Source organism: Hakea prostrata, chromosome 7 (genome assembly GCF_041222555.1).
Source record: "Hakea prostrata isolate BN-2017 chromosome 7, UWA_Hpros_2, whole genome shotgun sequence".
NCBI classification, from domain to species: Eukaryota; Viridiplantae; Streptophyta; class Magnoliopsida; order Proteales; family Proteaceae; genus Hakea; species Hakea prostrata.
In genome coordinates, this window is record NC_142606.1 from 19,746,401 (window position 1) to 19,768,086 (window position 21,686).

General features: G+C 40.2%; 1 protein-coding gene across 1 annotated transcript in view; it reads right to left on the reverse strand.

Moving 5' to 3' along the window:
* LOC149010383 (S-adenosyl-L-methionine-dependent methyltransferases superfamily protein) overlaps window positions 1-21,047 on the reverse strand; it is a 50,945-nt gene extending 29,898 nt beyond the window's left edge. The window contains exons 1-4 of the mRNA XM_089163217.1: window positions 20,606-21,047; window positions 11,691-11,792; window positions 11,535-11,601; window positions 11,108-11,289 (exon numbers count right to left, since the gene is read on the reverse strand). Of these exons, the coding sequence (XP_089019343.1) occupies window positions 11,108-11,289; window positions 11,535-11,601; window positions 11,691-11,792; window positions 20,606-20,998 (744 nt within the window). The 5' untranslated portion in view covers window positions 20,999-21,047. The remainder of the gene's footprint in view (window positions 1-11,107; window positions 11,290-11,534; window positions 11,602-11,690; window positions 11,793-20,605) is intronic.
* Window positions 21,048-21,686: the final 639 nt, after the last annotated feature.

Genomic DNA, 21,686 nt, shown 5'->3' on the forward strand with positions numbered 1-21,686 from the left:
ATGAATTGCAGAGGCTGGAATGTAAGCTTGGGGGATCGATGTTGGATCCGTTCATCAAGAGTAGGTGGAGGAAGAGGTGGAGCAAGAGGAACCGGTGGATGGTTTGTGGAGCCATCATGGTGGAGAAGATCTGGAAGAGACGAAGAAAGTTCCGCAGCAGCCTTGTCTTATTCTTTTATTTGGTATGTGTAGTGGTATACCAAAAGAATTGGGTTGAGCTTTACTTTTTCTTAATTTCCTTTGAATTCCTGGGGAGTTTCATTCTCGGAGCAAAGGAAAGAAAGAAAGGGCTTCAGATTGAGAAACACACATATGTCATAGTAAATGAACGCGTCAAAAGTGGTTACCGACTTACCGCAAACCAATCCTTAGTCCAGAGCATCCAAACTCCAGACTAACATTTTTCCTTGCATTTTGTTTTAAAGCACATTACATTTACAACCCCTATTTTTGCAAACAATAATATTTTCACCCCCTGAACTTCATTTATTACAAGCGTCCCCCTATGCCTAACACCGTTAGTTTTAAATATAAAAAGACATATTTACCCTAAATCTTAATGTAAGTTCTAAAAATAAAAAAACATAAATAAAAGTCAGTACATTAGGCAATTTTCTTTTTAGGAGACTTCTTTGGAAACTACTAAGAAAATGATTCTTTTGAATAAGAGACATTATAATAAATTCAACACTTTTTTAAGGGTTTATAAATAAGGTTAATTTTGGGGATTTTGGAAATAAGAAGGTTTCACTTAACCTTATTATTTTTTTATGGTAGTATAAACCTATTACCCTAACAGTAGGGGTACACTTATTAGATAAAAGATAAACTATAGGGGGTGTAAACGTAATAGAATAAATTCTAGAGGTGCAAACATAATCGTTTATGAACACAGGGGGTGTAAATGTAATTTTCTCTTTATTTTAACATTTCAAATCCAGATTCTTACGTCTCTCCACTATCCACCCGGCTCTTCAAATTTATTGATATGACAGTTTCAATTCAGTTTTTTTTTTTTTTTTTGGATGAATAAAAATTAAATTACTGAAAGCCAAAGAAATACTTAGGGGGGGGGGGCAATCAAATAGGGGACAAAAAAGAAGCTGAGAGGTTCCAAGAACTAACAATCAACCTATTTCTTGGAGAGTCAGCAACAGGGGGTGGGGGAGAGACCTAAGTCTCAAAGAAACATCAAAATAGATGGCGTTCCAAATCATATCTCTGGATCTGGATTTGGAAGTCCATCTTCTCAGATAACGCTCCCACCAAAGATGGTGAATAGTGGCGGCAAAGACAAGCTTACCTACAAGGTTGCTGATAGTGGCACCGGCAAAGCTTCACAGGATCCAATTCCAATCTCGAGCAAAGCCCAGAGAACATCGCGATCTGGGCCAAATGGATGCAAGGGCTAGGGACCAAACAGAGCGGGAAAGTGGGCAACAAAAAAAAAAGATGGTCAATATCCTCTGAACTATTCCAACAAACGGTACATTTGGGGTTAGCGGGGAAGTGGTGGCTAATGAGAAAAGCTTGGGTTGGGAGGGCAAGGTTAAGGGCTCTCCAAAGAGTGAGGGCATGGCAAGGGATATGGTTTTTAAAACAAACAATGGGGGTCCAAGGTAAGGGGGGATAGGGAGTTCTCAGGAGGTTCTAGGCTAAGGCAATAGAAAAGAGGTGGAGCAAGGATGGAGCCAAGTAGTGCGGTCATTGGTGAGGGGGAGGAGGGGGGGAGGGAATTCCATACCTGTGTGAGACAAGGGTGGGGGAGGGGTGTCCAAGAACCAAAGGAGATAAAAGTGGAAAGGGGGAGATTTTTGGGATACGGGTGTTATACAAGGTTCTAGGGCCAAGGAGATTGTACAGGATACCCATCGGATGCCAGGGGTCCAACTAAAAGGAAGTGGAGACACCAATAGAAAGAAGGATAGAAATGGCAAGGAGAGCACGATCACGAAGGAGAAGGAGCTTCCTCCAAATCCAGGAGGGGTTGGAGGGGAGAGAGAGAGTTTAGATGGAGTCATATTCTTGAGAAGGTAGGAATAGACCCAGGAAACCCAAATGAAATCATGTTTGGAGGCAATCTTCCAAATGAGTTTCAAGAGACATGCCATATTCATATCACGGATACGACGAATTCCAAGACCTCCTTCAGATTTGGGACGGCAAATGGATTTCCAACTAATAGGATGAAGGAAGCGGGAAGATTCTTGGCCTTCCCAAAGGAAAGCACAGAATATGGATTCTAGGGAGTGGATGACTGATTTAGGAAGGGAATAGATACCACTCCAATAGAGATAGGAAGATTGGAGGACAAATCGGATAAGCACCATTCTCCCAGCAAACGAAAGAAGCTTACTCTTTTAGAGTTGTAGCTTTTCCGAATATGATCAAGCATAGGGAAGCAGTGGTGGCGCGTGAGTCGACCAAGGATGAGGGGAAGGCCAAGATAGGTAACAGGGAAGGATCCTAGGCTAAATCCAGAGAGCATAAGAAGAGAGGCTTTGGTGGAATCCGAGACACCCAAGAGAAAAATGGTGGATTTCTCAAAGTTGACTTTTAGGCCCGAGAGGGATTCGAAAAGGGAGAGGGTAGAGAGGATGGAAGAGATGGAGGAATGATCAGCCTTAGAGAAAATCATGAGATCGTCAGCAAAAGCGAGATGGGTGAGCTTGAGGGATCAGCATTTGGGAATTGGGGAGATGAGCAACTGATTCATTTTGGATTGGATTAGGAGAGAAAGCACTTCCAAAGCTAAGGTGAAAAGGTAAGGGGAGAGGGGGCAACCTTGGCGAATTCCTACTCGCGAAGAGAAAAACCAGCCGGGGAGCCATTGGTGATGACAGAGAAGTGGGGGGTGGATATACAGGTCTCAATCCAGTGAATGAAGGGGGGGGGAGCCCATAGCCGACAGGACTTCACTTATAAAATCCCACCGAATAAAGTCAAAGGTTTTATGAAGATCAACCTTCATAAGGGCAGCAGGGGAGTGGTTAGATCTGTCAAAACCACAGATGATCTCAACACAGAGGAGAATATTGTCAGAGATGCTCCGACTGGCAATGAAAGCAGATTGGTAGGGGCTAACCAGAGACGGGATTACCAATTTAAGTCGATTGGCCAGGATTTTGGAGATGAATTTATAGATAAGATTACAAAGCGAGATGGGAAGAAAGTCCGAGAGAGAGGAAGCACATGGCTTCTTGGGGATGAGACAAAGGAAAGTATTATTGATGGTGGCAAGCTGGGAAGGGTTAAGGAAGAACCTGTGAATGGCCTGGATGAGGTCAGACTCGATGAAATTCCAAGTGCCCAAAAAGAACCCCATACTGAAGCCATCTGGGCCAGGAGCCCTATTGGCTTTATGGGATCGAATGGCAGAGCGGATCTCATCATTAGAGGGAAGGAATGAGAGAGGGATCAATGAATTTATTGAGAATGGAGGCATTGAGGGATGGGTGGGAGGGGAGAGAAGAGGGGGAAAGAAGATTCGAGAAGAAGGAGACAACTTCCTCCTTTATACTAAGGGGGTGAGAGATCCAAACACCACCACTATTAAGGAGGCAAGGAAGAGAATTGAAATTGTGGCGAGCTTTAAGAGAGCGGTGGAAGAAGGCGGTGTTGGCGTCCCCAAGCTCAAGCCACTGAATTCGGGATTTTTGGCGGAGGAAGCTTTCTTCTTGGGAAACCAGAGAGGAGAGGAGCAGGGAGAGGGAGCTCTCTTCCTCAGACAAAGACTGGCAAAAGGGATCAAGTTGAAGCAAGGATTGAACCCTGACAAGATTATCACGACACGAGGAGACTCTAGAGGAAATATTACCAACAGTAGTAGAGTTCTAGGCACGAAGGGCAATTTTGGTGTTTAAAAGCTTTCGAGCAAAAGCCACAAGAGGGAGAGAGTGACAGTGGACAGGCTAGGACCAAGCAGATAAGACAGTGCGGAGAAAAGAAGGGTTGGCTTAGGACCAAAAGAAGGATGGTTAAGGAGATTGAGGTGGCAAGGGGAGTGATCGAAAAGGAGGGGAGGGCCGAAATGGGAATGAGAGTTGGGGAAATGGGTAATCCAAGGGTGGTTAACCAGACACCTATCGATCTTGGAGGCAATACGGGCAAAGCTTGATCTACGATTATGCCATGTGAAACGATGGCCAATCCAACGAAGATCAGAAACACCTATATCATTGATCAAAGAATTGAAATGTTCAACAACCACAGGGTCAAGGGGGTTGCCTTCAATACGGTCATTTGAGAATTGGACTATATTGAAATCACCCCCGATTCCCCAAGGTTAACCCAACAAGGAAGAGGAGATTGAGTGGAGATCAGCCCAAAGAGGAGTCCTATCCAGCATGCGGTTAAAGCCATAGACAATTGAGAGATAGAAGGAAGGGGAAGAGGCAGAGGATAAGTGTTGAAAGAAACGATTGTAGTAGAATGGCTTATGGATAAATGATCTCAAGCCCTCTATGTATAATTAAATGGAAAGTACACTATTACAAGGAATAGAATTCTACATGAATACAAACTCTAATTTAACTTCTATACAAACTCTAATTGAACTCCTAGTAGAATCCAACACTCCCCCTCAAGTTGAGGCATAGATATTAGTCATGCCCAACTTGCCTACAATAGGAAGGAAATCTCTTTCTTTCAAACCCTTAGTGAAAACATCTACTACTTGGTCTTCAGATCTTACAAAAGGCATGCAGATAAGCCCTTGTTCCAACTTTCTTTTGACAAAAAACCTGTCAATTTCAATGTGCTTAGTTCGATCATGTTGCACCGGATTATTAGCAATACTAATAACAGTCTTGTTGTCACAATATAACATCAAAGGGTTTAGAACTTGGACTCCAATATCTTATAGCAAGCCTTTCAACCATAGTAGCTCACAAACTCCACGAACCATAGCTCTATATTCAGCCTCGATACTAGATAAAGATACCACAATCTATTTCTTACTTCTCCAAGTAACTAAATTACCTCCAACAAAGGTAAAGTAACCTGAAATTGACTTACTGTTTGGAGATCCAACCCAGTCTGCATCAGTATATGCTTCTACTTCTAGATTATCGGTGGGTGACAAAAGTGTTCCTTTTCTAGGAGTTCCCTTCATATACTGTAGTATTCTGGTAACAGCCTTCATATAAGCTAAATATGGATCATGCATGAATTGGCTCACTATCCCTACAACATAAGGGATGTCTAGCCTGGTGTTGGACAAGTAAATAAGCTTCCCTACCAGCCTTTGGTATCTTCCTTTGTCCACTGGTTCTCCCTCTTTATCTTTAAGTTTAGCTCCAGCTTCAATAGGGGTATCAACTGTTTTACACCCCAACATTCCCACTTCTAGTAATAGATCTAGGACATACTTTCTTTGGGATAGGAATATACATTTCTTTGATCGAGCCACCTTAATCCCTAAGAAATACTATAACTTCCCTAGATCTTTAATTTCAAACTCTCTGCCAAGAAAATCCTCAACTTTTGAATTTCTTCACCATCATTCCCTGTGATGACAATATCGTCTACATAGACAATGAGAAGTGTGATGTTAGAACCTGACATCTTGACAAATAGAGTATGATCAACATTGTTTTGCTTGTACCCAATAGAAGTCATTGCTTTCAGGAGGCGTCCAAACCAGCATCTAGGAGACTGTTTTAACCCATAAATTGACCTCTTCAACCAACAAACTTTCCCTGCAGTACTGTCATCGGAGAAACCATGTGGGATTTCCATATAGACTTCTTCTGTTAACTTCCCATGTAAGAAGGCATTCTTTACGTCTAATTGGTGCAAGTTTCGGTCTTTGTTCACAACTACAGACACCAGAACTCTAACAGTATTTAGTTTCGCAACAAGGGCAAAGGTCTCCTGATAATCAATCCCATAGGTCTAGGTAAACCCCTTCGCAATTAGTCTAGCTTTCAACTTGTTGAGTGATCCATCTATATTTTGTTTAACTACAAATACCCATTTGCAGCCCACTAGTTTTTTTCCTGGAGGAAGTGTAGCCACCTCCCAAGTGTCATTTTTCTTCATTGCCTGCATTTCCTCTACCATAGTTGCCTTCCATCTCTTATCAGCATAGGCTTCCTGCCAACTTTTAGGAACAGATACATATGACAAAAGGATATAAAAGCATGGTAAGAGTCAGACAAAGAGTTATAAGAAACATATTTAGCTATGGGATGTTGAGTACAAGATCTTACCTCTTTTCTAACAGCAATAGGAAGATCAGAAGAAGATATCTTAAGGGGAACAGTAGAATCTGATTCGGAGTAGGAGAACTGAATTGGTAACGTATCACCTTTCTCCACCTGCTTTAGCCGGTTGTAATTCTTCCTCTGATAAGTCTGCACCTCCTTATTCTGGTCAATCTGGTTTTGAAAGACCCCAACAGTGTGTCTCACAGGAGTGGTCTCTCCCTGGCTAGGTTCTTCACATGGTTCAGAAAACAAAGGGGGAGGATTAAAGTCCTCAGTTATAATGGCCGAAGTCTCCCCCTGGTCAGGAAACTCCTCTAGCACTCTTAAGTTGTGTTGGTGTGTGATAGGAAGATCAAGAGTCGGAAAGAACACCTCTCTTCTAGGACTCCCCCCTGGAGAGGTGTATAGTAAGGGCAAGATTCATTAAAAATTACATCCATGGATACAATGGTTTCCTTTGAAGGAGAATGATAACATTTGTACCCTTTATGAGTAGCAGAATACCCCAAAATATGCAGCGTAGGCCATGGAGAGCTAGCTTACTCTGGTGGGCTGTGATTCTGGCATAACACACACATCCAAAAACCTTTGGGGGAATAACAAAAGAAGAGGCTCCCTGAAAAATCTCATTAGGACATTTAAAACCAAGTATCCTACTAGGACATCCTATTCATAAGGTAAGAAGCAGTGAGTATAACATCACTCCAGTACTGGTCAGGTACATTCATAGCAATCATAATGGAACGGGCTATCTCTAAGAGATGCCGATTCTTCCTTTCGCCCACCCCATTTTGGGCAGCCGTTATAAAGTTGTCATAGAAATGGGAAGAGAATACAAGAGTGTAATCAATCAATAAACAAGTGGGTAGCCATTAGATCTTATTGCCTTCACCAATCACTAACAAAAACTACTAATGGTTAACATGTTCAGATAATTTGAACATTTTACAACTAAAATCTTGTTTATTATAGTTTCAAGTGGCCTCTCTCCTTCTCAATAAAATCTGAGGGATCATATTTAGCCACAAGCTTGAAATGATCATCAATTTAAAAATTTTTGCATCTACTTCGAGGATTTAAAGGAGAACTAAGAGTAAAAAACTTCAGAAGCATGAGCAACTTCTAACAAATGCAGTCTTTCTCCTATGCTATTCTAAGTCAGTATCAACACAACTGGTCTACTGGAGAATACCATCATCTACTAAGTATGCTTGAAAAGTAAACTTATATATCCTTTGCATTTGTCAATGCAAAGTGCTTATATTGCCTCAAACTAAGTCTTTATCATCTTGTGGAATATTTGGAAGCATTGGAAGACTTCACTCTTGTGTCGCATTAGATACACCCAAGTTACACAAGTATGGCAGCCAATAAAGATTAAAAACCATCAGTGACCAGAAAAAAGAATTACAAAAAAGGTCTTGATCGTCTTATATATCAGAATGAACTAAATCAAAGGGATGATTACTCTTTTTTTATAAAATGAGGAACAAGTAGAGCATGTTTGTTTAGCATAAAGACATGCTTCACCAAAAAAAAATCATCTTTTCTTACAATTCTTACTAAATTTGGGGAAAAGGGATGGTAGGGTTTTAATTGGAGGATGGATGAGCCTTTGACGGAGAAGGTGAACATCTGAGGAGACAAAGTGAACCTAAGGCGTTGGTGAAGAAGTTCGAGCAGTAAAAGGAGCCAAACTGTCAAGAAGGTAGAGACCATTATGCACTTTACCATGTCTGACCATCCTCTCTATCACCAAATCCCATACAACACAACGAGAAGGGGGAAAAATAACTTTGCAGTTTATATTCATAGTAAGACTACTAATAGATAGGACATTAGTAAAAAATGAGGGGATATGCAAAACAGAATTCAAGGTTAAGGTGGAAGAGTAGCAAATGGTTCCTTTCCCACGAGTAGAGGAGAGGGATCCATTTGCTAAACAAAATGTGTCTTTTCCTAACAAAGGGTGTATTGATGGAACTTAGTGGACGAACAAAAGGGTCAGAGATATTTGATTGGGCCTGGTAATTACTGGAAGCAACAGAGGCAGTTCTAGATGTAGTGCCACTAGGGGCAGCTTGTAGCAAGGGAGAGCTTGCAGTTCCTTGTTGGAGAGCTTCGAGAGCAGGTCAACTTCAATAGAAGTTGCGGAGTTTCACCTTAGTCTTTCCCCTATTCTTTCCACGGCCATCGTTTCTTTTTGCTTCAAAGTCTACGGGCTTCCCATGTAGTTTCCAACACTTTTCTTTTGTGCACCACAGTTTATCCCAATTTTCATATTTGATAGCTTCTTTTGGTGACCCATTACTATTTCTAATTTAAGTCAAACGGGCTAACCTATTGGGCACAGAAGAAGGGACTATTGCAGCACAATGACACTCTTCAATGCGAACAAAGGCATATGATTCGTCAAAGGTAGGAAAGGGATCTCGGCTGAGAATCTGAAGGCAAATAAGGTAGTATCAACATTAAGTTCTGTTAGGAAATCATATACTCAGGTCTCATCAAGGTGCTTCAGATAGGCTGCAAGATCATCCACATTGTTTGACCAGAATGTCTTGTGATGGGCAATCTTCTACCATAGTGCACAAAGGGTGATATAATACCCAGAGTGTCATGTCCTTCTATTTGGTCTCATGAACTTGTTTACCAAGCTCATAGACCTGAGCCCTATTTCCAACTTTACAATAAGTCTTCTGTGCAGCTGTCCAAATACTAGCAGCAGCGTCCAATAGAAGGAAGGTTTGGTGCAACTCTGGAATGTTATTACCAGCACTGAAAAAAATCTAGTGAGATCTAGGTAATCTCAAGCAAAACAAGATGAAATCAGAGGCGACTGAATTCGCCTATATCTCGCTAAGATATCAAAATTTTGGTATAATATATATTATATTTTTTATTTTAAGTTATAATTGAAATTTGACTACTTCTCAGTATTTGTTCCTGCATTTCAGTGAAAGTTTCAATCTTTTTCTTGTATATCCATGTTTACATTTGTGAAAATACATGATCCAGTTTCATCCACATACAACCGAGCATGTGCAATTCAAGAAAACCACTTAGTGTTAGGTTTTAGTCAAAAACAACATTTCCATTGTGTTTACTGGCCTCCAATTAAGCTGTACACCGAAAATCATAACACTTCAAAACCACCAAAACAGGCTGAAAAAACATTGTAGAAAGCTGCACGATATTTCGCCAAGATCTTGGTATCTTGGCTGTCTCTCAACAAGAGACAATACGCAATTTAATACATTGATTACCAAAGAATCATGTGCAAGCCATCGATCTTGTGCTAATCCAAGGTTTTTTGGTTTTGCATCCGTTCTTATGATACATCCTCCGGTGATAGTAAATTAGTAATGTAGCAGACCTTGACCAGATTTAAACAATTTGAACAATCCAGGATTGTAAGTGGAGAACCAAGGGTTTGTCAATCAGTCTTATCAGGGCTTTCAGTTGAAGCAGATATAGGTTCAGTGGTTGCAGTCGATGCCAATTTTAGTGTTCAAAACCCTACTGAGCTATTTAGGTAACAATTAGGATATCAAACCCCACTGAGTTATTTCGGTAACTATAATGGTAGATGGACAACCAACTTAGTGTAGGCAATCTAGGGCCCAAAAAAAAAAGATTCTTGAACTGTTACTAATTACAGTGCTACAAAGATTGTAATAAGATTGTAATGGGATAATAACTGCTAGGGTACAATAGGAAAAATAAGAATTCACATCTGTAGCAAGGTTAGGTCTCCAAAGGGGAAGATTGCCGAAGGAAGGGGCAAATCTTCAGGTATGACCGAGATCAATTTCTGTGCAGGTCCGAGATGGAATCTTTTTAGGTCATAAGGGGTACTTTTGCATGCCCTCAAAACAGAAAAACACTACAAGAACTACTGTAAGGTTCGATTCCACAATAAGTTGCAGCTAACCTGGTTTTAGACCCTGCGGATTTTCTCCAAGGTTTCTTGGGAAGAGCAGGTACAGCAGAAATAACTAAGAATAGCTTGTGATTGAAGCAGGGACCACGAAAAACAGCTTGCAATGGAGATTGAAGAAGAATGCATTGTTTTTGCACTGAAGAGATCATTCAAGCCCTAGCTCTAATACCATATTGTAAATCAAGAGAAAACTTGCTCCCCAAAGTTGATATCATTCATTCACCCTAAGAGGGTATTTATAGATCTACAACTCATAGACAAGAACCAACTTAGAAAGGGAAAATGAGCACAAAACAGATTAGGATAGAAATAAGAAACAAAAAAAACTGAAGTCATAAGGAGACGGGAGTCCTATTTCAATTAGAACTCTCCTCAAAACTTGTGCTAGCACTAGTTCTAGGGTCCTCTAACAACAATACCAATTATACCCATGTGGAGAATTAACAATTCTGCCCAACTTATTGAGTAGACTTAACTAAACCAATTGAAATTGAAACTGCAATCGAAGCTGAAAACAAAGCAATTGCACAGCAACCCTAGGTGGCTCCCTTGGCCCTCCACATGGTCTTGGGCCTGCTCTTGGACTGGGAGGGTTCAGATACTGCAACATTTGTCCTCAATTCTTCAATGGGAAATCCCACATATTCAGAATATGTGTTTTTGTTAAAATTTCTTTTAGGACTTTAAGCAGATAGCATAGATATTTCTTTTGTGGACCATTTACACAAATTTCTTTTAGGACATTAAGCAGATAGCATAGATATTTCTTTTGTGGACCATTTACACACTAATCCGAAGCCAAAACCCCAATAAATGCAGCCCAACCTGGAACTTTTGCACGCTGACTGGTTGTAAATTTGGAAAAAAAAAAAAAAAATGGCCAAGTGCCCAGAGACTTAATTTGCTGAATGGGAATCCAGCTCATTATAAAAGCATTAGGACCAGCTTTCCATACCTGTTTCTTATTATGATTGAGAGAACTTTGATCAAATGAAAATGCAATCTGATGCACCACAGAAGAGCTCTCCATCTCAATAACCATCATAAAAGTCAGAAGGCTGGGCTTGTTAGTTGGCTTCTGCGGTATGGCATGAAGCGTTGTTTTCCACCCAAACCTGAACTTGGGGAAAAGCAAATCTGAAAATGGACATAAGAAGGCTTTGGCCATGTTCTTAGGTACAAACATAAAGCAATAAATAAACTCTTTTGACAACTAAGAAGAGCCTCAAAATCCCTCCACTTTATCTTTAAAAAAAAAAAATCATGAAATATAAGAATAAAGATTAGTTCAACATAAAACAGAATAAAAAGGCTAGGCATCACATCACATATACAGAGGATTGCTGGATTTCAGTGCTCAAATCAAGGTGGAGAGGACACACCTAAAACATGAGATTCCGCCAAGGTGAGACAAATAAACTTCCCACCAGACTTTAGAACTCTCTTTACCTGGCAAAAATGCAACACAGTGTTGTAAATCCAATAAATGGTGGGATGCATATGCAAGCAATCAAGTTCGAAATTCAAGTCCACAACACCTCTGACAAATATTGGCCGCCTAACTTAGGGCCAAGCTCCGGCTCCATCAGTGCATCCAGTCCACCTTTATCAACAACAGCATCAAATATCTCGTTTGCAAACTGGTCAAATGAAGAGGTTAGAACTCATAAATAGACACCAAAAAACCGTAACCAATTGTCATAACAAGGCAGGGATGATGGTCTTGAGGTATGGTAGGCTGCAAGAAATCAACACCAACAAACTATGAAAAATAGAATCAGGGTAAAACTAAAAAAAGTAGCAACTTAAAGTGAACAGAACACACTCAAAGAATAATCTTGATGAAGATGAAATTAATACATTGTAAGTGACAGGCAGTCAGACAGAAGATAGGAAGTCATAAAAACAGCATATTAGTAAATCAAAACAGTTAATATTTCACTTTCTATTTTAGCTTAGGTTTCTACTTTGGTTACTTTCTATTTTTCTTATTGCATTGTTGACAAGTAATCTCCATAGGATAGTTTCCTTTTTAGTAGATTTTGGAGATTCTATGCAATATGTAATTTTTATTTTATTTTTTTGCTGAAACTCAATTTAGGAAAGCTTTCCTAAACTGAGATTTGATTTTACATTATAAATGAAGTACCAGGGGAGAGTCAACAGACATATGCAAGCTCTCTCCGTTCTTCTTCTCTTCTTCTTCATTCTTCTTCCTTCTTCTTCTTCTTTCTAAATTTCCTTTCAATCCCTATTCTGATTACAGTTACTGAAATTCCAACAAAAACAACTAACCTAACTCAAAAACCAGCCATCAGATAAACACAATGTCGAGGTCAAGTGGAATTGACATAGTTCAATATCATTCCAGATAGATGGCAAATTCTTGGAGTCAGCAAGGTAAAGGTTAAGCTATCTTCCTGTACAATAATAAGAAACAGACACAGAGTTCTAAGAAAAATACTAGCTGACTATGAAAGAACTAAATAAGAGCATTAGAAATTAAGAACAATTTTGGCATGATTTCTATTTCTATTTGATGGGATCTAAATTGAAATTATGGTGTTCAGTATGATTGTTCACCTTATCTATCAGATAATGAGATCAATTTCATCTGAAATAGTCAAGTAGCTCAGGAACTGTTCCAGTTTTGAAACTGAAATTAATTTCAAGTCTATTATGACTACCTATAATAAGCATATATTATTAACAGGGGGAGAATGTGTCTTTTTGACATGCTACACACACATTACACATATATATTTTGCCAGCAATACTGCTGCTGCCGCTGCTACCACGTCACAACACTGCGCAAGAAATACTAAGAATCTATTCTGAGAAACTTAAGTACCAAATTGATTTCTTATTATGCTTCAAATTGATGCAACCAAAACAATTTCAATTTATCGGTTGACGCCCTTGTGTGCTAGTCTGAATAGTCTACTTTCCGATGGCATTGTCACTCAGGACATCCATCGTTTTCGTCTGCAAGGTAATAGAAGACAAAGACGCAACAATCTTCATCTCCTTCTTTGAGTCTGATCTAGTTCCTACGCAAGAATATCACTAGCACAGTAGCACCTCTTAGCAAAGAAAGAAACGGCGCCCGGCGCGGGCAGCAAACCGAGCGAAAGACAAACGCACACCCGAACTGGGCGAGATCGCCCAAAAGCTATCTGAGTCTGAGCTCTGTCTCCAAATACGAGGTGAGATAAAGACAAACAGCATTAAATGCTTGTCTCCCCAAATGTAAATAAACAAAACCCCCAACGGATTTATAAAAAAAAACCATCAACCGCACCAGAAACAGGTTGAGTCGCCCATCCGCGACGCCGCTGCAACCAAGGATGGCGCGCTACCAGACGCTGCGCACGATGGTCGCCACGCAAGCCAAGCTGCTCACGGTTTTTCTCTTCTATTCTTCTTCCTCTCACTCTTCAACGATCCAGCAAAACAGCACCACCGGGTATATCCCAACGACCGGCAAAACAGCACTACCGGCAATTCGGGTCCGGAAAATCGAAAACAGCACTAAACCGGCAGGGCGCCGGAAAATCGACGTTTTCCGGCGACATTCGATTTTCCGGCAACCATTTAAACATCTCGTTCGCCCTGGTTTCATTTCGCGGGGGCGACTGGATTCGCCGATTGCGAAATTCGCCGAAATTTCTTTCCATGCCTCTTAGGTCTAGTCCTCTCTTTCCTGTTGAAACTAGATGTGCTTCAGTGGCTAGAATTGGCTAAAAGAAAATCCGCACAATGACTTCAAAAGATCTCAGAGATGGAAGCAAGGGAAGTCGTGCAGAAGAAGCAAAAGAACAATGCTGGGAAGTTGAAGGAGGTCTGTACAGGAGGTGAGACAAGAGTCTCAGTTAAACAACAGCTACAGCCGTGGGCAAGTCGACAAGGAGACAGACAGTCTTCAAAGAAGAACTTGTACAAGATGAACTGCCCTCCAGAGAGCAGTAGCAAGGAAGCTGCGAGTGGAGAGCGTAAGCTTTCAGTAAGGAAGCCTTTAGGCTAATTGACCATTTCCATGGTCCCGTCTAATATAATAGAAGAAATACCTCACATCTTACCTAACAACTTCACTCTGGCGGTTTGTTCGATGGAATGAAATCCAGTGATAGGGACTCATCAACTACTCTCATTCCTGCAGTTGGAATTTCTGGTCTCCTCCTTTCCAACTAATGCCAGGACAGATCTGATTCAACAGGAACATAACCTTCTAAGCAATGTCAGGGGGAAAGCAAGCCTTGTGCCCCCCACTCACCCATAGGAGAGGCAAAGAAAGGCAGAGTGCCAGTACCAAGGAGCGCCCCCGAGTAGAACTTTCCACAGGGACATAGCTGCTTGTTGCTTGATAGTAAATAGAACCAACTATGATTTGACAGGTTTCTAAGCGGATTGAAATTTCAAATCCACTGGCTTCATTCAAGTAGAGGAGATAAAATGTAAAATGGACCGCAAACTATAGGGTGTGTGCCATAGGAAGATATGTGTCTGTGCAAATGAACCCAATTCAGGTTTTGATTCACTTGGTAGCTGAGTTGTATTATCAGTTTCAGGTGGAACACAGGGTGTTCTTTCTACTATGTACCTGTAAATTCTGTGGATGTGGCTCTAGCACAATGGCGGCAACCTCATAGGTAGAGGTAATAAGTCCAAGAAGGTCTTGGGTTTGACCCCCCCCCACCCCCCCCCCCCCCCCCCCGTGGGCCCCAGTCCTGTGCTTTCGAATGCAAAAAAAAAGACTACCCATAAATTCTCTCTTCCATCTTAATACAAATGACCTGTTACCTAGAAATTTTAAAAAATAATAAATTCGAAGTTGAAGTCAGCATCATGACAAATCAGCACAAAGGAGCAACAAGGAGGACTAGAAATCAACCAGAAGATTCCCACAGTAATAACTGTCTGCTGCTGGATATTTGCTATCTGGAGGAAAAACACTGAAGAGTATAGAGGCAAATAGACATAAATGATCAAATATTCAAACCGTATCACCATGGCCACGTAAGGCCTGTGCTTCAGCATCACCACTCCCCCTACAAGGATTCACACCTTGGTTGTGACCGATTTCCAACAGTTCAGCAATCCAGTAGAGTGATACTGGGAAAAAATAAATAATAAATTTTTCAACCAGAATCATGGAACCTTCTTCCCCTTCTCGTTTATTTATAAAAGTCAGAAGGCATTACAAGAAATAGAAATGCATAATAAGTCTTATGCCTAAGTAGCTTACAAATAAAAACCTCTAAACACTTGTCCTCCAAGAAATTAACTAGCCATTCACTTCAGCCCTCAGAACCTTAAACTTAACAAGGTATGGCAACATTGGCGGGCAGCAGCAGGCTCCTAATGGGATTAAGTGATGACTTACATAATTGGGCCCATTATAACATATGGCCCAAATCAGGCTGCAAAGCCTGAAATAAAGGAAGCCAATGTTAAGGACCCATCACAGAGCTGTAATAAAGGCTGTTAAGCCAGCTAGGACCTGCTCCTTTTCTAATCTAACTGGTTTGACTGCATCAACTGTGGAGTACATTAAAAGGTAATGATGTAAAGCAGGTCTAGGGTTAATTTCCCCAGACCTAGGGTCTGCCCAGGAAATTCCAGCAAAGGTAAAAGGGTTTTAGGGTTTCTAAAGTAATCTAAGCCTGCTGAATATGAAATTCTGATCTGCTATTGAAGTTTGAAGTTTAGGTCTGGAATTTAAAATTCAAGGCAAGTTAGGGTTTTGGTTAGGGTTGGGAGAGGGGCTAGGGCTTGCTGTCCTGCAGTTAGACTTGAGGATGCTATTGTTTTGCAATTCAGAAGTTGTTTCAGAGAATGAGGCACTGAGGTATAAAAATTAAGATTTTCAGAAATTTTTCAATGCAAAAATCACTTGAAGAAGATGAAGTGCAGGAATTTTCAAAGTCCAGAATATTGGGCTGAGCTTGGGAAAAGAATGTTAGAACTATGTTCTAGTGCTAGGGGCTACCAAAAGGGAAGGGAAAGAAGGGTTAACGGGGCTGGGGTTCAGATTCTGCAGGTGGAGGACTTCTATGGTAGCCACAGGGAAGAAGGAGGGGGAGCGGAGCTTGCGGGTGTCTAGGGGAAGTAGGGAAGGGGTTGGTGATGTCGTGGGGATGAGGAAAGGGGTTAGGGTAGTCTTGGGACCTAGGGGATGCTGCTGGAGTGAGGCAGCCACAAGTTAGGGGGCTTGGGATGGTTGCGCAGGAAGCGAGAGGTGGAGGAGGGTTGTGGACAAGAGAGGGAGGGCTGGGAACGAGGTGGGGATGCTTCTCTTTCTTACTTGAATGGTTGATGATGTCCTCAAGGCTTTGATGAAGGCTTGAAGTTGTTGGGTTGTTGAGGATGAGAGATCTTAAACAAAACACTCAACTAAGGCCTACCCAATAAGGAGACCCTGGTCCCTAATTCAATTAATTCAATTAATCATCAAAACTGAAATCACAGTGCAAGAAAAAGATATTTATAGCCTAATATAACAGACTCTGACTCCAACTGGGATATCCCTATTGATAGGATCCAACTACATATTGAACTAGACTATTATCCAACACTCCTCATAGATTAACATAGAAGAAAATTCGACCGAAATTGTCGAAATTTCGGTCGAAATGTCTGCATTTTTCAAAAACGAAACGAAATTCCAGTTATTTCAGAAAAGTGTCAAATTTCGACCAAAATTTCGACATTTCAACATTCAAAATTGTTTTTCCTTAGTTTTTGTTGATTTCTATCCCATTTTCACCTAATTTCCACAACTCTTTTGCTCATTTTTTGCCTCCAAACACCTCCTAAACCACAACAGCTACAAAGGAAACTTCAGCAACAATAGAATGTGAAGCATGAGCCATACCCAACAGTTCCAAACTTCCCCTTTTTTTATTTTTGTTTTGTTCATGCCTTAAATGATCTTATATTGCCTTGAAATTAATATATGTTTAGCCTAGGACTATGATCTATGATTGTGTTTTGTTAAACTTATCTTTTTATTATTTGCTACCATTTTTTCATTTTTTTATTTTAATAATTATTTTCTAAAATTATGTATTTTTATTTTATGTGTATATGATATATAGGCTTCAACTTAATATATGTGAAACACCATAACTTGGTCTAGTCGGTCATTTTATTTTGTTTACTTGTTGTGTATGTAACCATTCTACCAAAAATTCATGCATGCTGATGATTCTATGCCTGTATGCAATATAATTTTCACTTGTCGGAACCAGTCATTTGTTAGTATACTTGAATGATAAATTTTCAATGGTTTTTTTTTTTTTTTTGGCAAAATACTAATTCCATTGTGTTTATTATGCTTGAAATAGGTAGTATGCAAGAGTCCAAATCATTTTGAGTCCATATAAGGCCCGAAATTGAAGTTCCAATTTCCAGAAAAAAGTGTCCAATTTCGACCGAAACATCAAAATTTCAGCATTTTGCAAGGTCGAAATTCCTGTTTCGGTCGAATTTTCTTCCTCGCATAGATACACTAAGAAATCTTACCTTACCTCAAGATTCTCAACTACTAATTAGGACCCATTCAAAAACAACTTCAACTCAAAATAAAATACTCCAAACAAATCCAAACCTAACTTGAACTAACTAATTGGACTCAAGGAAATTCTGGAAAAAAATCCCTAAATTAATTTTCAAAGGTAAATTAAAGGCTAAAATACCCAAAATACCCCTCAATAAGACTTCAGCCAGCTTAGTGTAGTTTCTTGGAACCATCCTAAGGGCCCCACTTAAGATTTAAGCCGGCGGGGTCCTAGTGTTCACATTAGGTAATCAATGAGAAAGTATCCAATTAAAATGTCCACAGAGAAAGAATAATGGGGAACCCCACCCAACCCCGGGAAGCCTTAACCTACCCAGCTACAACCCTCACTGGGGAAAAAAGCGAGAAAGAAAATATGGGAATTCAACAAGACTTCTCAATGTAAAACCATACTAATTGAATGGCCGAAGCAACAGGCTGAAGGGAAAGATAAGGGTAGGGAATCATGCTAAATAGAAGCACTAAGATCCTAACATGAATCATTGCAGCAAACTAATGAAGTTGGAAGTCAAACAGGCATCACGAAACAGAGCGGCAGAGTAGGGCTGCATGTATCAGCTGTACAGGCCCAGCATGAGTGCATGACTACAGTTTTGTATCTATTTCTCAGCTCTTCTTTTTTCTTCCTTTTTTTTTTTTTGGTTGGTTCCTGAGAACAGACTAGTTACAATAAGTTACTGAAAGATAGAGAAGTAGAAGCTTTAATTAGGAACTTCTATAATCCAGAAATCATAAAGGAGAGAAAAGGAGGAGAAGTTGGTTTCTCGACACCACCTCCATCAAAGTTTTGGGGATTCAATGGCAATTTTGTAAATTTATAGAATTTCCGAAACCAAAATTACTGAGCATGACAAACACATTTTTTTGTCAGGAGGGCCTGTAACAGAAAGGCAATAAGTTATTTCTAGAATAGAAACATAGCCCAAAAACAGAAATGTATCACCCAACACCATTGTGTCCCGTAGACATCAAATGAGCCATTTTGATAACTGTCCTTACATGCACACCAAAATAAAAGGTTAATGGGAAACTGAACATATGAGGACCATATCAATTCGAAACACTAAAAGTGCCTTCCACAAGAAACAGTTAACAAGAAAAGAGAGGTTGACTAAGCAAGAAAAAGGATCCAAAAAAATATCCAAATATGAGGAAAATATGCCCCATTACCCATATTGATTCCAGTTACAGATAACTTGCTCCTCCAATACAATCTACCTTTCAGCCTCAAGCGGTGTGAACTTACTGAATCTAAAGCATTCGAAAGGCATTTCTAGATGCAAATCACAAAGCTACCTCTAGGAGATGAAGGAGATCAAAGCCAGGTACGGGTGGACTGTGGGTAAACCTGGAACAAGCTGATGGGTACAATGACTAGGGAACCCTGGAATGAAAGAAATAAGAAAAGCAGGAGGAAATAAGGAAGCAGAAATTGCCTCTGGGTAGAGAAAGAGTCACCGAGTGGAAGACAACTGATTCGAGGAAGAAGAAGAAGAAGAAGAAAGAAATGAGAAAGAGGAGGGCAAGATAACCAACAAGATTTTTCATGCATGCATGGTAAAGGAAAATGTCAAATATTCATTCTATTCTTCAGTCCACTATGCTAAGTCACATACATATACTGATAGAAAGTTTACAAAAGAGCAAACCCAATGCCGAAGGCTTCTGCAAAAGCGGAGTCTGTGGGGAACAATTTTCCCATGCAGCCTTACCCCAACAAACATTTTTGAGAGGTTGTTGACCTCAAGCTACAAGCCTAAAACTATAATCCATGGACTACTGCACCAAGACCCACCCTTTATTGATAGAAAATTTATTATAAAAAAAAGGACTCCTTGTCTCCTGTCATGGAAAGTAAATACAATTAAAAACCACATTGGACTCAAACTAATCTCCAGTTAATCTAATAGCCAATCCAAAATAAAGGATGGTAGTTCTTCCAAATAAAATGGATCTCCCTAACTATCTTTTGAAGTGAAACTTCTAAAGTGAATGGCATTGTCAACACTTTACTGGAGTACATGGTGTACCCTTTTTTCCATACAATAGATTAGAACGTTTGCTATCAGATATGATGATATTGCCCTTTCTGTTTCCTTACAGTGGCCAGGGTGTCAGCTAAAGGTGTTCCATCCATCTCTATCACCCAGCAAAAAGTGGATCATAGAACTCAGAAGTCTCTTATCTGAGGCTTCATGGGCTATTTTGGGAAAACTATTCATTCTGAAGTTTTAACTTGGTAACAGAACCAGACGTGATGCATGCAAAACGGCCGAGTTGGAGGACTTTGCTCATATCCAGGGTCATACATTGGAAATTATTTTAATCGACTTCAAACACCCAAATTTGATAGTAATTGGTGATACAGTGATACTCCTAACTTATTGCAAATGTATTCGTTTTTATCGTGTGCATCACGTTGTTGCTGCTCATTCATCTCAAGTTCCTGTTCTCAGTTAAAATTGCATTACATGTATGTAGTTCCTCGATCTCCTGGCAACTGTCGTAGCCATATCCTCTTGAAAAAACTAAGTGGAAGTGTGAAACCCCAAGCTGACATACGAAATGATTCATGGATGCTGCAATGCCGTAATAGAAACACCCTGCGACCAAACCTAGTTACCCCGTTTCACTTCCAACACATGCTAATTCTTCCTTCCTACCAACGAAATGGCTATCGCTAGATACAATCACGAAATGAATATCCAGATTTCTCCCTAGCTGTTGCACAATACTCAAAACGTTGTAGCACAAAGGCTTAGCGAATCATAATAAACCAAATGAGCAAACAGAATTGCTTCCACCTCTCTTTCCGCCATTAAATAAGCATAACAAACAAATTTGAGTCGTGAAAATGAAGACAATGAAAGATACCTGCAACGAGGTCATATCCATGACGCGCCACCGCATACTAGGCCGACAGCGAACATTGCGACGCAACATGTCGGCGATGACGACTTTCGAGAAATCGATATTCGTGATACTGCGAAATCCAGCGTCATAGAGATACTCTGAAAGACGAGAATTGCCACAACCAGGCACTAGAACTTGAACGGAAGCTGCTGAAGCTCCGTCGGTGCCTGAGGAAGAGTATAAGCTGGAGAGTTGTGAGATGAGAGGGTCACGAAGATAAGACCACTCAGCGTACCATTCGAATGGATCGTCACTTCCTTTGATGCTGAAGAACCTGTCCCAGTTTTCTCTGCAGGTGAAGTCATCCAATGTCTTCAATAATTCTTCTACTTTGTCCTTCTCCTTCATCGCCATCTCTGCCTGTTCCAACTCTTCTGCTTCTACAGCTACTTCTACTGCTAAAACTGCCACTGCCACTGGGACTCTCCGACTTCAGGGTTTTAAGGGACTTAATGCTACCGATTCGTATTACCGGCTCAACCGAACCCAATCGACTCTTTGAGGCTTTGATCAGACCGGGTCCAATCGGATTTAATAATAAGTAATGCTATTGGTCCAGATCAGACAGCTTTTACTATTAGAAAAAAATAAAAAATTAAAAAAAGGAACAGTTTTGGCTAATCTAACCTTCATTCCCATTTTTTTTGTTTTTTTTCGTTTTCTCTTCATGTTTCTTCTTTAATCATAAGTCACGGGACTTGCAACTTTCTCATCGTTAACCGTCATCTTTGTTTGACGACTCAATCCATTTGTATGTCACTTAGTTCATTTTTTTTAAGATATTATGCCAGGAGTTGAAAAAGCCTTGTAAACAATATTTGCTTCAAACTTGAATACTTTAATCTCATTCATAACATTTAATGGTGAACATCATCTAAAGGGATGGTCAATAGGCATTGCAAGTCTCAATTGGATGCAATGGTTATTGAAATAATACCATTTGCATGGTTTAGGGCAAATAAAAGAGATGCATATTCAATGTTAATCTCTCGATCATAATCATTCACTTGATTGATGACAATGGAGTAACAAATTTATTCTT